The sequence below is a fragment of the Ahaetulla prasina genome, chromosome 2 (assembly GCF_028640845.1).
Source record: "Ahaetulla prasina isolate Xishuangbanna chromosome 2, ASM2864084v1, whole genome shotgun sequence".
In the NCBI taxonomy this organism is placed as follows: domain Eukaryota; kingdom Metazoa; phylum Chordata; class Lepidosauria; order Squamata; family Colubridae; genus Ahaetulla; species Ahaetulla prasina.
This window is the reverse complement of record NC_080540.1, coordinates 280,480,584-280,495,586: the sequence shown is the minus strand read 5'-3', so window position 1 is coordinate 280,495,586 and position 15,003 is coordinate 280,480,584. Positions and strand designations below refer to the sequence as shown.

Below are 15,003 nucleotides of genomic sequence, written 5' to 3'. Positions count from 1 at the left end.
GCATTGGAGATAAATCACTAATCATTTTGTTGCTGACTTGCAGTTTCGGCAACCTGTCTGGCTGCTTCTGCAATCTTCAAGTTGCATAAAACCTGTGATTTGGACTGCAGTTTCTGGTGGGTTGTTGTTTTTTGCCTTTGCAGCGATCTTTTCTGCTGTGTACATGTGGGAACATGGAGAAGTTGTCACATAAATCTTTGGGGCCTCTGATTTTTCCCTTGGAGGGAACAAGTTTTAACCAGCAAGAATAGTTTGGAAACTGAAAACTGTGTTACAAAAGCATTGTTTAATTGTTCACGTTTACAATAATTCTAAAATCATGGGTCCCTTCACAAATCAACTAAGCAATCTTAACTTTAGGGTGTGGGAAAGCCAAGGAAGAGCTCACCTTCTCTTTTTCATGGATTTTTTTTTCTTTATGCGTTTTTAACAATGGCGTAATCGTGGTTCACTCATTTCGGTTATTTCAGTTCACTCATTTAGTGTCAGGCTGCCTTTGATTATATCTAGGAAAGAATACACCTTGACTTCATTTGCAAATAAAGAAAAGTACTTTTACTAGTTACAATCTGGATAGCAGCAGTTCTAAGTTGAATCTGAGACAAAATATGGCTAACATTTCATATCCCCCCATTTGTCCCTCCTCCCTCAGGAGGTCAGGCTGGTCTGGTCCAATGCCAGCTCCTTCTCGGCCCCCGTGGTACTCTTCCTCTGCCGGTCTCTAGCTGTCAATCATCTCAGGAATGCAGTATCTGTTGGAAAAGCCCGCGCTCTTAACATTCAGCCGTTAATCACCCCTCCCCCACTGTTATGTCAGACGACACTCTTAAAAGGCCCTTTTCCCTTACCCTGTATGGGGCAATGATACATCTTATATCCTTAACTATTTTACATTACAGAAAGAAGCATTTACATTCTAACTACTGAATATAAATTGTACAAAAAAATATGCGAAGAGTGGAGTGGAGGCTGACATTTAGGTTCAGGTGGAAAATCTCTTACTAGATTCCTAGGTCCCACCAGCTTCCATAACTTTACTCCCATTTTCTACAATAAAAAGAATATACTACTACCAAGAGAAGAAGCAATGGATGGAAACTAATGAAGGAGAGAAGTAACCTACAACTAAGAAGAAATTTCCTGGCAGTTGGAACAATTAATCAGTGGAACAACTTGCCTGCAGAAGTTGTGGATGTTCCAGCACTGAAGAGATTGGACAACCATTTGTCTGAAATAATATAGGGTTTCCTGCCTGAACAGGGGGTTGGACTAGAAGACCTCCACAGTCCCTTCCAACTCTGTTATTCTATTATATTCTACCATTTTATCTGATGGAGCTCCCTTTCTGAAGCCCTACTGAAAACTTCTAAACCATATTAGATAGGAAAGGGTTTTGCTCAGAGATGTAAACCACATTCTGAAGTTATTATTTTTCCCTCATTTATATAGAATATGTGAAAGTAGCATATTCATCTTTTTTTCTTTATTTAGCAAAATTACTTACTGGGGGATGAAGAACTAGGCCAGGAACAGGAGTATTTTTTTCAAGTAAATTGGGCACTTTTAGATTTCTCTTAATACCCTTTCCGTTCCTCCATGCTTCCTACACTTTCTTAAGTCTGAAGATCCCCTTTTAATATACACATCTCATCCTCCATTTAGGATCACAATTGGACTTGGAATCTTAAACGTTGACTAAAGCAGTCTTTAAGCGAGATGCCATACGACCACTTCACTCAACTGTCCCAATCCCAGCCCTCCCAGATGCAGTTAAGTGGAGCCCTGGGGACAGGACAAAGCCTGGAGCATCTCACTGACCCCCCAGTGAGAACAATGCGTTTGCTGGCATTTTTGCAGGAGACGGGAGGAAATCCCTTTGCGCACCAAAGGAACAGACCTCAAATTCAATGTCCCTTCCACTTGATACAAGCAACAAAGTTACAGTCATATAGTCATAAGTGGAAGGAGATGGGTGATGGGAACAATGAGAAGATTAATAGTAGTGCAGATTTAGTAAATAGTTTGGCAGTGTTGATGGAATTAGTTGTTTAGCAGAGTGATGGCGTTCGGGGAAAAACTGTTCTTGTGTCTAGTTGTTCTGGTGTGCAGTGCTCTATAGCATCTTTTTGAGGGTAGGAGTTGAAACAGTTTATGTCCTGGATGTGAGGGATCTGTAAATATTTTCATGGCCCTCTTCTTGATTCGTGCAGTATACAGGTCCTCAATGGAAGGCAGGTTGGTAGCAATTGTTTTTTCTGCAGTTCTAATTATCCTCTGAAGCCTGTGTTTGTCTTGTTGGGTTGCAGAACCAAACCAGACATTTATAGAGGTGAAATGAAAGCACCCATTCTGAGGCCATGGTGATTACGAAGAGTTGAGTTGTTAAATTAATATGAATTGCCTGACATATCTATTATCTATGTGCTACTAAAACTCTAGTTCTCATCTGTAACTTCAGTTGGGCGAGATAGTGTATTCAAAATCTGAGACACTTGATTTCCATGGGATTGAAATTTGGCAAATTTGTGGCTGCTTCAGTTCTACCATGCCACCGTCTGGAGGTTCAGTAGACCAATCCTGCCCTTCCCCTTCAGGGGCTAGACTGCCCATCCTTCAGCCCCCCCCCCCCCCAAATCAGATTGACTGATCTCATCGTAGTCCTCTTACAGGCCAGTTTACAGTGGTTACACAGTCGGCTACAACAAGTTGGCAGGAAGAGTTGGAGAGTTACCGCTACTGCATTTTTGCCCTTGGTCATTCTATTTCCCTGTTTAGGTAATGAAATGTCTCTGAAACAACCCCATGGCTCACAAATAGTCTAATAATTATTAATTCTGTCATTTTATTTTTATGTTGACAGATTGAGTTTTAAAATGGAGGATTAGATTGCTAGACCATCAACTAGATACTAAGAAGAGTGTGTTTATGTGTATTTATATACAATAATATTTGGCTTTGGGGCAACTGGAAGAGATAAATATTTCCCAGTCTCTGCACACTCCCACTTTGTTGACAACAGTTAATTATTCATAGAATGTTCTGACCTTTTCCATGCTGCTAAGTTCATGTCTGTAGCACCTTCTAAAGATACAACTTAAGCTTTTATAATGAGCCTCCACAAACATAAGCTCTCAACAGCAGCTTGAGGAGAACTTAGAGTACATGCCAAATTGTTTGTTTTAGTGTAATTCAGCTTCCATAATTCAACTTTGGAGGAAGTCTTATTTTATAAACACATTCCTTCCCATTTCAGCCTTTTAGGATGTAACAGAATAAAGCATTTGCACTATCCTACTTAAGATGAATTGTACAGCAGGTGGGGAATCTTGCATGGTTTATGTTTAAATTTTTAAGAGATTTGATAAATAAAATTAATGCCTTATAAAATAAATCTCTGCGCCTTGTATAATTATTACAGTCTTACAAGCATAGCAAAAAATAGAAATCTCAACAAGAATAATGCTCAGCAGAGAACTGTAAAAACATACTGAATCAGAAATCCCAGTGTAAATCCTTTAGGACAGTGATGGCTAACCTTTTCCAGACTGAGTGCTCAAAGCATGCGCGTGGGCTCGCGGATACAAGCGTGCACACCCAAACCCCCAAAATGCCTCACACATGCGCCTCATCCCTCACATATGCACGCACAGCTCCCTCTCCCGCACACGACCTGCTCATACATGACAGAGACCCAAAGACCAACTGGCTGGTGGGAGGCGCACATACATGCTCAACGGAGCTGATCTGGGGCAATGGCTCATGTGCCCACAGAGAGGGCGCTGTGTGTCACCTCTGGCACATGCACCATTAGGTTCACCATCACGGCTTTAGGATTAAAACCCTCATTCAGTAACAAATCTAAAACAGGGAAGATCAAACTAATAATTGGCATGTACCAAGAAAAGTTTTGCTAGGGTTTTTTAGTTGAGGTAATTGCTATCTCTTTTTGCAATACTCAGTGTCAGACTTGAAGCGTGTCCTTAAGCCAATGATAGTGATCCTATGACATACATGTCAAAGATACCATGCCATGTTTTGGGTGACATGCCAGTATTCAACATTCACTAACTATTCTAGAATGTATGTCCCATTCTTGCTCAATTTTTTGGAGACTGTGGAGGCTGCGAGAGAATGGAATATGCTCTTGGAGGACCTTCAGACCAGGGGTAAAATGCTCCCGGTTTGGACTGGCTCGGCTGATCCGGTAGCAATGGCGGCTGCTGGTTTGGAGGACCGGTAGCAAAAATCCCTGGCCCCGCCCCCTTGCCTCTGCTGAGCCGCACCATCAGCAGAGGTTTGTTTTTTTACTTTTAAAAGTTTTTCTTCACCCGAAACATGCCTTTAAAAGTAAAAAAAAACCCTCTGATGATCGCGGGGCTGAGCAAGGAACATCAAAACCCTTTAAAAGTTTTTTTAAAAAAACCCTCTTCAGCCGAAGGGGAAAAAAAAAGAGAAAAAAAAGAGGTTTTAAAAGCCTCCTCTGGAGATCCCAGAGGAGTTTCCTGATCCTCACAGGCTTTTAAACTCACTTTTTAACAGCCCCCACTTACAAGAGCCCCCACCCATGCCCAGCCAATTCCCCCTCCTCACTTACCTCTAATTACTGCTCCTTTCGGGCTGGCAACGGCATGTTTTCTTCAGCTACTGAAGGAAAAAAAAAGCTTGCTTTGACTTCCTGCTTTGCTGAATGAGGAACTCTGGGAGTTGAAGTCCACAAACTAAGTTACTAAGGTTCGAGACCCCTGATCTAAAAAAATAAATAAAAATAATAAAATAAAATATTTGTGCAGCTTTCTGAGATTTGGTGTGTTTCTGTAGCGTTTCACTCTAATTACACAAACACACAAAATCTCACAAAGCTGTATGTGGTATTGTGTGTATGTGTGTGTGTGAGAGAGAGTCAGTTGTGCTGTGTGTGTGTAAAGTGTGAAAGTGTGGGGTTCCTGCTTGTTTCAGGAGCCATTTTGGGTGGAGTGCAGCTGCTTTTACATTGTGTGTGAGTCAGTTGTGTTGTATTGTGTGTGTGTAAAGTGTGAAAGTTGGTTTTTGGTACCTCTTATTGTTTTGTATACCTTATTTATTATTTTTATTATTTATTGTTATTGGCCACGCCCACCCAGTCATCTGACCACCAAGCCACGCCCACCAATTAAGCCATGCCCACATAACTGGTAGGGGAAATTTTTTTAGATTTCACCCCTGTTCAGACCCACCAGAAGTCATGTGATAGAACCATGTTGTCAGGCTTGGAAGCCATCTTTTGCATTGGGCCTTCAGGTCTGTCACATTTACTGCTGTAGGAAACTGGGAGGGGGGATTGTATGGAGCATGGGTGATATATAGTCATAATAACATTCCTCAGAGAGTCATATGACTATGTTCTTATGGTTTTACTTCCAGTTTTTGACAAAACTACACCTATAGTGAACTGTTGGTTTGCTTTACAACTACGACGAAAAAATCTCGTAACATTAGGTCGATCATATGACCAACCTATTTTATGACTGTTATGACATGTGACCATATTGGGAAAACTCCATTAGAATAGAATAGAATAGAATTTTATTGGCCAAGTGTGATTGGACACACAAGGAATTTGTCTTGGTGCATATGCTCTCAGTGTACATAAAAGAAAAGATACGTTCATCAAGGTACAACATTTACAACACAATTGATGGTCAATATATCAATATAAATCATAAGGATTGCCAGCAACAAGTTATAGTCATACAGTCATAAGTGGAAAGAGATTGGTGATGGGAACTATGAAACGATTAATAGTAGTGCAGATTCAGTAAATAGTCTGACAGTGTTGAGGGAATTATTTGTTTAGCAGAGTGATGGCCTTTGGGAAAAAACTGTTCTTGTGTCTAGTTGTTCTGGTGTGCAGTGCTCTATAGCGTCGTTTTGAGGGTAGGAGTTGAAACAGTTTATGTCCAGGATGCGAGGGATCTGCAAATATTTTCACGGCCCTCTTCTTGATTCGTGCAGTATACAGGTCCTCAATGGAAAGCAGGTTGGTAGCAATTATTTTTTCTGCAGTTCTAATTATCCTCTGAAGTCTGTGTTTTTCTTGTTGGGTTGCAGAACCGAACCAGACAGTTATAGAGGTGCAAATGTTACAGTCATATGTTGAGAACTACTTGTACTAGTTGCCCATCAGTATCATGGTCATTATTCATGTCTACATTTTGGTTTGACTTCTGCCTTTTTAATGGCAGTGCTCATATCAAGCAATTCTAGGGATAAATAAGCATATTGCACACTAAATAGACTCGTATAAAATCCTGGTCACCTCATTTGGATGTAAGAATAATTGGTTCAAGTGATGTTCAGTCACTGGAAATTGGTTACTGGGGCAAAATTGTGGGGTTGTGGCCTGTCCTGTTTTGCTAAGTTAATATCTAATAGTTCTTTTTTTAATATGGGCTGTCAATTTACCAAGTTGTTTGTTTAGTAATGAATTAACACTGCCAGCAGATAATTGAATGTTTATGAACTTTTCCCATCGTGAAGTCAACCTGTCGTGTAAAGTGATAATGTAAAAAGATAATGGCCTTGTCACTGCTGTTTCAAGTATGAGTGATTGATTAGATAGAATACCTGCTTATTTATAACAAGATTCTTCAATGTGGTATCCTCTAAACCGGGACCTAAAAGTGGCTGTTGATTTCCATTAAACAAGAATGAAATGATATCCATAATACCAAGGTGTAGACAAATTCCATAAGGTCTCAGTGAATTTATATGAGGTTTTACAAGTTCATGGTTGAGTGGTTTGGTGTGTTTGCCCGCACACACACACACACACACACACACACACACACACACACACACACACACAGAGAGAGAGAGAGAGAGAGAGAGAAAGAGAAAGAGAAAGAGAGAGAGAGAGTACTGAAAAGTTTGTTGACCCTTGCTGACTTCCGGGAGGCATTGCTAATCAAGTTTGGAAAGCTGGCATTTACAACTATTGCCGTTCTTGAAATTCTTGAAGACAATTAACAACAAAGGGAGCAAAGTCCATTGATAAGTGCTTATCAAATGATAACTTGACTATGAACTAAAATAATACAACCTGCCGGTTCAGTAAATAGCCCTGGATTGTGATATCTTGTCTAAAATCTTTATAACCTCCAGTTTTAAAATTCTTGATTTTTCTTCTTGCTGAAACATGGAAAGTGGAACTTACTAGTCTTCAGCTAGACACTCAAATGATTACGTAGCTAATAATATTTTATCAGGGTTCAAAAGGCCATGAAAAAAGGCTGTCCTTTAAATCAAGAACTTTTTAATGTCTGATAGTTATATTTTGTTGTTGCAATGGAAAAGGAAGTACAGTTGGTGTGAAATGAGTAGCTTTTTTGTGCTTTGTAAGACAACTTACAATTATTTGTTTAGCAACCATTCAAAGTTACAACGGCACTGAAAAAAATGGCTCATGACTGGTCGTTACACTTACGACCATCGCAGCATCCCCGTGGTCACATTATCAAAATTCAGATGCTTGGCAACCAGCTTGTACTTACAATAGTTGCTGCTTTCCGGAGTCATGTGACCACCATTTGTGACCTTCTCAGCCAGCTTTTGACAAACAAAGTCAATAGGGTTTTTTTTATTTGCATTTATATCCCGCCCTTCTCCGAATATTCAGGGCGGCTTACACTATGTTAGCAATAGTCTTCATCCTATTTGTATATTTATATACAAAGTCAACTTATTGCCCCCAACAATCTGGGTCCTCATTTTACCTACCTTATAAAGGATGGAAGGCTGAGTCAACCTTGGGCCTGGTGGGACTAGAACCTGCAGTAATTGCAGGCAGCTGTGTTAATAACAGACTGTCTTACCAGTCAGAGCCACAGAGGCCCAGTGACTTTCACTTAACAACCATGACAAAAAAAAAGGTTTTAAAATTAAGCCTTGCTTAATAATGGAAATTTTGATCCCAATTGCGGTCATAAGCCAAGGACTATGTACAATGCATTATTTTAAGGTTTACAATGCCTTTTCATATATTTTGTATTTCAAAAAGTTTAAAAACTTCCACTATTTTTCAAAAAAAAAACAAAAACAGAAGGTGCTCCATACAATCCTCAGGCCACAAGTGGCCATCTTGATATAAATTGCTCCATAATTTTAATTTCAAGATATTCTATAGAAGATAGAATGATTCAATATGGAATTGCTAGACAAAAGGATAGCTGGGGAGGGTGACACAGAAGTAAGACAGGCAGTCATGCATTTCCAAGGTGAGTCATTTACAATGACTAAACTTTGGTGTGACTACATTCTGCCCTGATTCTGGGCTTCTCTCTTGAGGATAAAGCTCTGCTTGAGACCTTTTCAATTTTTTTTTCATTGAAAAAAATGATAAGCCCACATACTTGGCAGACTAGTATATGAATAAGGCTACACCCTAGGCTGGGAAAATCAACTCCAATTTCCAGTTTAGTACATTTATTAAAGTGTCTGGTCAGAAATGGTTAGTTGCACTTTAAAATAAATCAAACTAAAATATACCCAAATAGGTAACCTATCCAGAATCTTAAGGATATTTAGAGGATCATTCCTTGAAGATTCTATCGCTGAAACTAGCTGTGACATTCCACCAGCTCCTTGAAGACCAAAAAAATTCAATCTGCTGGAGGTTTTGTGGGGACTGGGAAGAGCTTCCAAAGAGGAAAATTCAAATTTTATTTATTCAGATGTACAGAGATATCCTACACTAGACAACCTACAACCTGCTTTGTCCATATTTATTTATCTGAAGAGGTAAACAGAATGGCCATGGTCAGCCAAAAAAGGCAGTGGGAGCAGGATTGATGTCTGACTTCCTGCTGCTTCTCCTGTAACTTTGCTTGTAGAAAAAGGACAGGGAAAGTCAGAAATCGGGATCACATGATTGGCATTGATCACAGTGGCCCCTGCAGCAACCACAAGTTTGCAAATGCGACTGGTCTGAAGATCCTTGAAATTTCAATTCCAGGGGAGTAAGGGAGTCCTGGATTTTGTTTGCCTGTTTACCAGGGATGTCAAACTCGCAACACCACCTGACCTATTGCAACTTCCCCCCCCCCTTCACTAAAACCGGGGGTGGGTGTGGCCAGTGTGTGGCACATCCAGGCCGCGAGTTTCACCCTGACTTGACTCATTTGAGGTACAGAACTTTGATTCAAACGTTGTTGCTCTAAGATTCACTGTTTTGTCTAATTAACAATTAGAAACAGAGTTGTAGTAGAGATGTGAAGGAATGTACTTGCAAAGTGGTAGTTTGGATGCATCAATTGAGCTTTTACTGTTGCCCATAAGAGTACAGGATTGAAAGCAAATGCAACCACTAGCAAACTCCTCTTAGGTCCTTTTTCTTTCTTTCTTTTTGGCATCAGAATAGATTAAAAACTTCCTTGGCTTCTGAAAGCTTAAGATCATTAACATCATTTGTGTTGTAAATGTTGTACCTTGATGAAAGTATCTTTTCTTTTATATACACTGAGAGCATATGCACCAAGACAAACTCCTTGTGTGTCCAATCACACTTGGCCAATAAAAAAATCTATTCTATTCTATTCTATTCTATTCTATTCTATTCTATTCTATTCTATTCTATTCTATTCTATTCTATTCTATTCTATTCTATGAGAACAAATGCTTACTTTGCATCAGACATGAGGATGTTCAAATGCTAGGAAAACAATTCTCTGTATTCTCATTTAAAATGAAAGGCTTTCCCTTATAACCAATACATGTGGTGTTCTGGTCACCAAACTAATAATAGCAAATACGTTCCTCGGTTCATTTTTGGAGAGAATATATGAACCCCTTATAATAAAAGAAACAATGATCTTTGTCTCAGTTTTAATATATCTGGCATATTTATGTGCCCCCTAATCCCGGTGTCTTGGATTGTTTAAAAACAAAGCTCTGTTTAAAACACAAAAACATTTGAAAATAGCGTTTGAATTCTGTGAGCATTTAGAAAAAAAATCCTGGAGCAAAAAAATCTATTTTAAACTCTCTGTAAAAAAGAGGGCCAGCTTTAACTTCAAGTGGCAAGTTGTTCCAGAATACAGAACATATTTTAGAAATGGCAGAATCATTGATGGAGATTGAGGAGCTGCAAAAGTGCTCAATTGAAGACCTGGCAGCATAAAATAAGCTATATGGAATTAGGTAGTCTTGCAGCGGATAAGTTAATGAATGAAGCAGGTTGAACAGTCAGAGAATATTCTACTAGGGTGACTTCCTCCCACCAGTACCCAGATTCCAGCAAAAAGCTGATTAATTGCTCCACATTTTAATAGTTGGAGGTAACAGCCAAGTTGAACCTTAGCATCTGGGTCATAGTAGCTTGTTCCAAAAAACTTTCTCATTTTCAGGTTTTGGCTTTCGTGTTTAAGCCACAGGATTGGTTTACAGCTGCAACAGAATCTGTAATTCATTAGTAGTGATGGAAACTTCTTTATGGATTAAAGTCAAGCCAAGCTGTCAAACAGCATTGTCTCACTGAATGTTGCGATGGTGGAAATATTAGTATAAATATTTACAACGTCTCTGCATATGAAAGATTGGCATTGCCTTCTGTTTATAGAAAACCCAACTTGGATCAAGGCACCAAAGGGCACATTTCTTTCTGAAGGCTGAGTTTAATGTAGGCTTCGTGTTTGTTTTTGTGAATTGAAGATGCTTTCAAACAAAGGCATCTCCACCCTTAACTTTTCTATGTGGACCAACTTGTGAAAGGCCAGAGTACATGAGAAGTTTCTTCTCTAATATGTTTTGGCAGTCTACTTCCCATGGATTGTTCTGGGTCAACAAGATAAAAAAAATATCAAATTTGCTGCAAGATTCAGCTTTCAAAAATTCAATACCACAACTTCCCAAATACTGCCTGTAAACTAATTTTGGGGAAGTAATTTTCTTTATTATGATTTAGTTCTGTGTAACCTTAAGATAGGAATGTACAGCAAATTAGCTCAAAAATCTTTTTTATGGTCCTTGATGATTCCCCAGATTGCTACACTGAAATTCAGTACTCAGCTAACAATAATTGTGGTGCAATGTTCTGCAGTTACCCAAGAAGATGACATCAAATTAAGTTGATGTCCCATTGTTATCGTCAGTCTAGAAAGTTTAAACAAGAAATGGATTTAAAGAAAGAGAAAAATCAGTGCTTAGGTTGCATACTTAATTACCTAGGACCATCAACTCCTATCATTTTTTGAGATTTTTCTCTCTTCCCCCCAATAAAAACTTCTACAGATTAAAATAAATACCTTTATAATAAAATATCCTATTAAGGACATAAAGGGGAAGATTAAGCAAAGGGTCCCTAAACCCAAGCTTTATTAATTAATCCAAGATTCATTATAATAAACTTCCAACCATTGTAATTAGCAAAACCAGAGATAAATATAAAAGAGGGATAATTGTCATTCTCATGACGATTCTGTCCGATGCAAGGACATGTACGAGCCAGCAGTATTATTTAGGGTTAGGGTGAAGCCAACAGGTAACCTAAGTTCCATTTAAGGAATACTTTATTCACCTTCTTAATCCCCTGAAACTTTTTTTTTTCTTTTACAGACACATGAGTGGAATAAGAATGATGACCGACTCCTTCAAGCGGTGGAGAATGCAGATCTGGAGAAAGTGGCTTCCCTTTTAGGCAAAAAGGGAGCCAACGCAACTAAGCATGACAGTGAGGGCAAGACTGCGTAAGTTCAACCTCCTCAGTTGAATAGCCATGCTTGAGTCCAGAGAAGGATATTTGGTTGAACCAGATCTCAAGGTTCTCTACTTTACTGCTACTAAGCTTTTATGACAAAATTGATAAAAATTGGTTAGCTTCATTTCCTATCACTTTGCAACTTGAACTATAAGGAGAAATAGAACAATTAAAAACAGTAACGGCAACCAAAAAAAAAGAGATCCCTGCTGGTGGGGAAAAGTGTGTAGGAGTGGGGGTGAAAATCTTGAATTAGAAGTTGGAATTAGTGCCAACCCCTTTGGGCATCATGCATCTGCTACAGTCCTTTACTCTCCTTCTAATTGCATTAGAGTACTTGGCCATCAAAAGGTGGCCCACTTATATTTGAACAGATCATTTATATGAATGAATGAAGGCAAACATACGTGTCCTAGGATAATGTTGCAGGATGCAGTCTGGGTCAGTCACCGGGACCAGAGATTTAGTCTTCCGAGCTTTCGGACTCAAGCTAGAGCCATCGTCAGGGAACTTCTCTGGTGAGTTCCCTGAGGATGGGCTCCAGGATGAGTCCGTAACTCAGAAGACCTAAACCTCTGGTCCCAGTGACCGACCCAGATTGGATTCCGTTTATATTTAGCTTGAGTTTTTGGTTGCCCAAACTAGATAGATCCTCCTGTATTCTGTAAAAAGTTAGTTGGAACAATATCTTGCAAAGTGAAAAGGAGTATTTTGAAAGAACAAATGAGACAGGGGTGAAATGTTCCCGATTCGGACCGGATTGGCTGATCCGGTAGCGATCGTGGCGGGTGGTTCAGAGAACCGGTAGTGATGCCGGTGCAAGGCTCCGCCCACCCACCCCATTGTCGTTACTTCCTGCAGGAAGTAATGTGTTTTGTACCCTCTGCACATGCGCAGAAGGTTTTGCGCATGCGCAGAGGGTCTGCGCGCGGGGCGCGTGTACTTCTGAATCGGTAAGGAAGGTTAGTAGATTTCACCCCTGAAATGAGACATATGTTTTCAAATGAGATGAGATGATCTTCTGCCATTTTTTGTTTCTTCCCCACCTCCAGGGTATTTTCCAATATTACCTTTCTCCTTATTTATCCAATAACACAGTGGAGCCACGGAGATAAGTCACTAGAGCAATGTTTCTCAAGCTTTGACAACTTTAAGATATGTGGAGCTCATATGTTCATACTTAGCATGGTTGGCTGAGGAATTCTGGAAGTTGAAGTCCATTCATCTTAAAGTTGCTAAGGTTGAGACTCACTGAGCTAAAGAGACATAGAGATGAGGGCTTGATGGTTAGTGTGTTCTTCCATTAGCATTTCCTCTTTATGCATTCAGACTACGTTTATGCAAAAGTCCTAATTTAATAGGCATAAGTCCAGAAACATAAGTGATATGGAGCATGCATAGGAACACAAGTAGCACCTACCAGGAACATCTTCAACAGATGTATTTATTCCTGGGCTCCCTCTGCAGCTGACACACAGGCCTAAGAAAGTATGTATTTGGTTTAAGATAGTTTCAACATGTATCTTTCAAATCATGTTTTCCCTTCAGATCTGGATCTCTGCACTGCCTTAATAAATAGAGCCCATTCTTTTTGCCTTGTGGCTAATTCACTTTTAGATATGTGTAGGATGTGGAATGTGTCATTCTGTGTATGTGTTGAATAACATTGAAATTAATTTTGCTTTTTTAAAAAAAAAATGTACTTGTGTCAGTCTGGAGCTTCATCCTCCTCATTTTCATACCGTAGCTGTTTGTGTTCCAGTTTGAATTCTGATAGCTCGTGCAGAATGTGTTGTGTTTTTCTTTCTTCCTTTTTTTTTAAAGACAAAAATAATATAAATAGTTCTAATAATGAAAGCTACAGAAATAATTGATTTCACTGGACACTTCAAAAATAGCTTATAGTTTCAAGTCCCTTGATAAAAGAAAAGCCCTCTGAATTATATGAGTGGGTTGGAAAGGAGGAAGCAGCCAAGACAGATGACTCTGGGCAATTTATGGCAAAGTCTGAGGCTGAAAAACCGAGCGTGCTTGCTTTGTTTACAGAACCATGTTCTTGGCTAATTCTCACTTGCTCTGGATTTGCTTTTGCTGTGTTGTCCAGTTTCTGTTTGGATGAAGAAATAAAATTACATCTTTGAGTGACCTGAACATGAAAGCTTTAATGTAGCTTCAAATTTCCCAAATAAGGCTTCCTCCACATCATAATAGGGCATTACAGGACCTATTTATCCTTTTGTTATGTTTAAGAGGAGAGAAAATGGGAAATGGATTGAGTGTCTATAACAGCCAGAAGGGGATGCCATGGCCAATTTGCTGCAGGAGAAGTCCAACAATTCAGTTTAATTATTTAAAATAATTTTAAAAATATTTTAATTTTTGTCATTCGCATTTCATTTTGGCCTCCCTTTTCCATCCTTTCTTTAAAGATTCTATTCCACCATTTCTTTGATATTAGTGTAACTCTTGTCCCATGGCAAGTTGACCCATGGCAATTTGGCCATGATGAGTTGTCCCACAGTGAGTTGACAGTGGTGAGTTGGCTATGGCGAGTTGTCCTAGACCAGGGGTGTCAAACCCGCATCTTCATGGCGTCAGGTGACATTTCGGGACTTTTTCCCCTTCACTAAATTGGGCATGGATGTGGCCAGTGCATGATGTATCCTGCCCGCTGGCCGTGAGTTTGACAGCCCTGTCCTAGACCCTGTAACAGCTTCCTTTAAATATATCCACATCATTGGACTGCAGGTTGGGAATGATGGGAGCGATAGTCCCAAATATCTGCAGTGTTAGGGTGAAAGCTTTTTGAAGATTGTGGGTGTTGTTAACTATCGGCAGAGTGAAAAACCATCTTAGGCAATAGATCTGGGTTGCCATGAAAACACAGCAGGTTCTTGAGTTATATATTGTACAGCTATTTTAGAGTCCAAAATGGGAAAGAGCGTTTATGTGATTTTGTGACTCATATTCTAAAGTAGGTATGCTGTTTGTTACAAATCATCTTTCAGGTAGAACAGTGCCCCCATTTGCTCCTCTGTCTTTAAGGACCCAGATTCAAAGTTCTGACAGCTATTTATGATCGTTTTCCCAAAAACAAGTACTTCCAGGTTTTGGAAAACCGCACCCATAGTGAACCATTAATTTGCTTAACAACTGCAGTGTTCACTTAACAACCATGGATTTACTCAATGACTGTAGTGATTGGCTTAACTACCACTGCAAAAAAGGTGGTAGAATCTGGTAGGTCACATGACAGGCTTATTTTACAACCATTA

The 15,003-nt window shown here is 39.5% G+C and overlaps 1 protein-coding gene across 2 annotated transcripts in view; it reads left to right on the top strand.

Annotated features, from left to right (window-relative positions):
- The window catches only part of RAI14 (retinoic acid induced 14), a 134,351-nt gene that overhangs the window by 70,667 nt on the left and 48,681 nt on the right, over window positions 1–15,003 (top strand). For both annotated transcript variants that reach the window (XM_058170172.1, XM_058170173.1), the window contains exon 3: window positions 11,587–11,717. In XM_058170172.1, coding sequence (XP_058026155.1) covers window positions 11,587–11,717 — 131 coding nt within the window. The remainder of the gene's footprint in view (window positions 1–11,586; window positions 11,718–15,003) is intronic.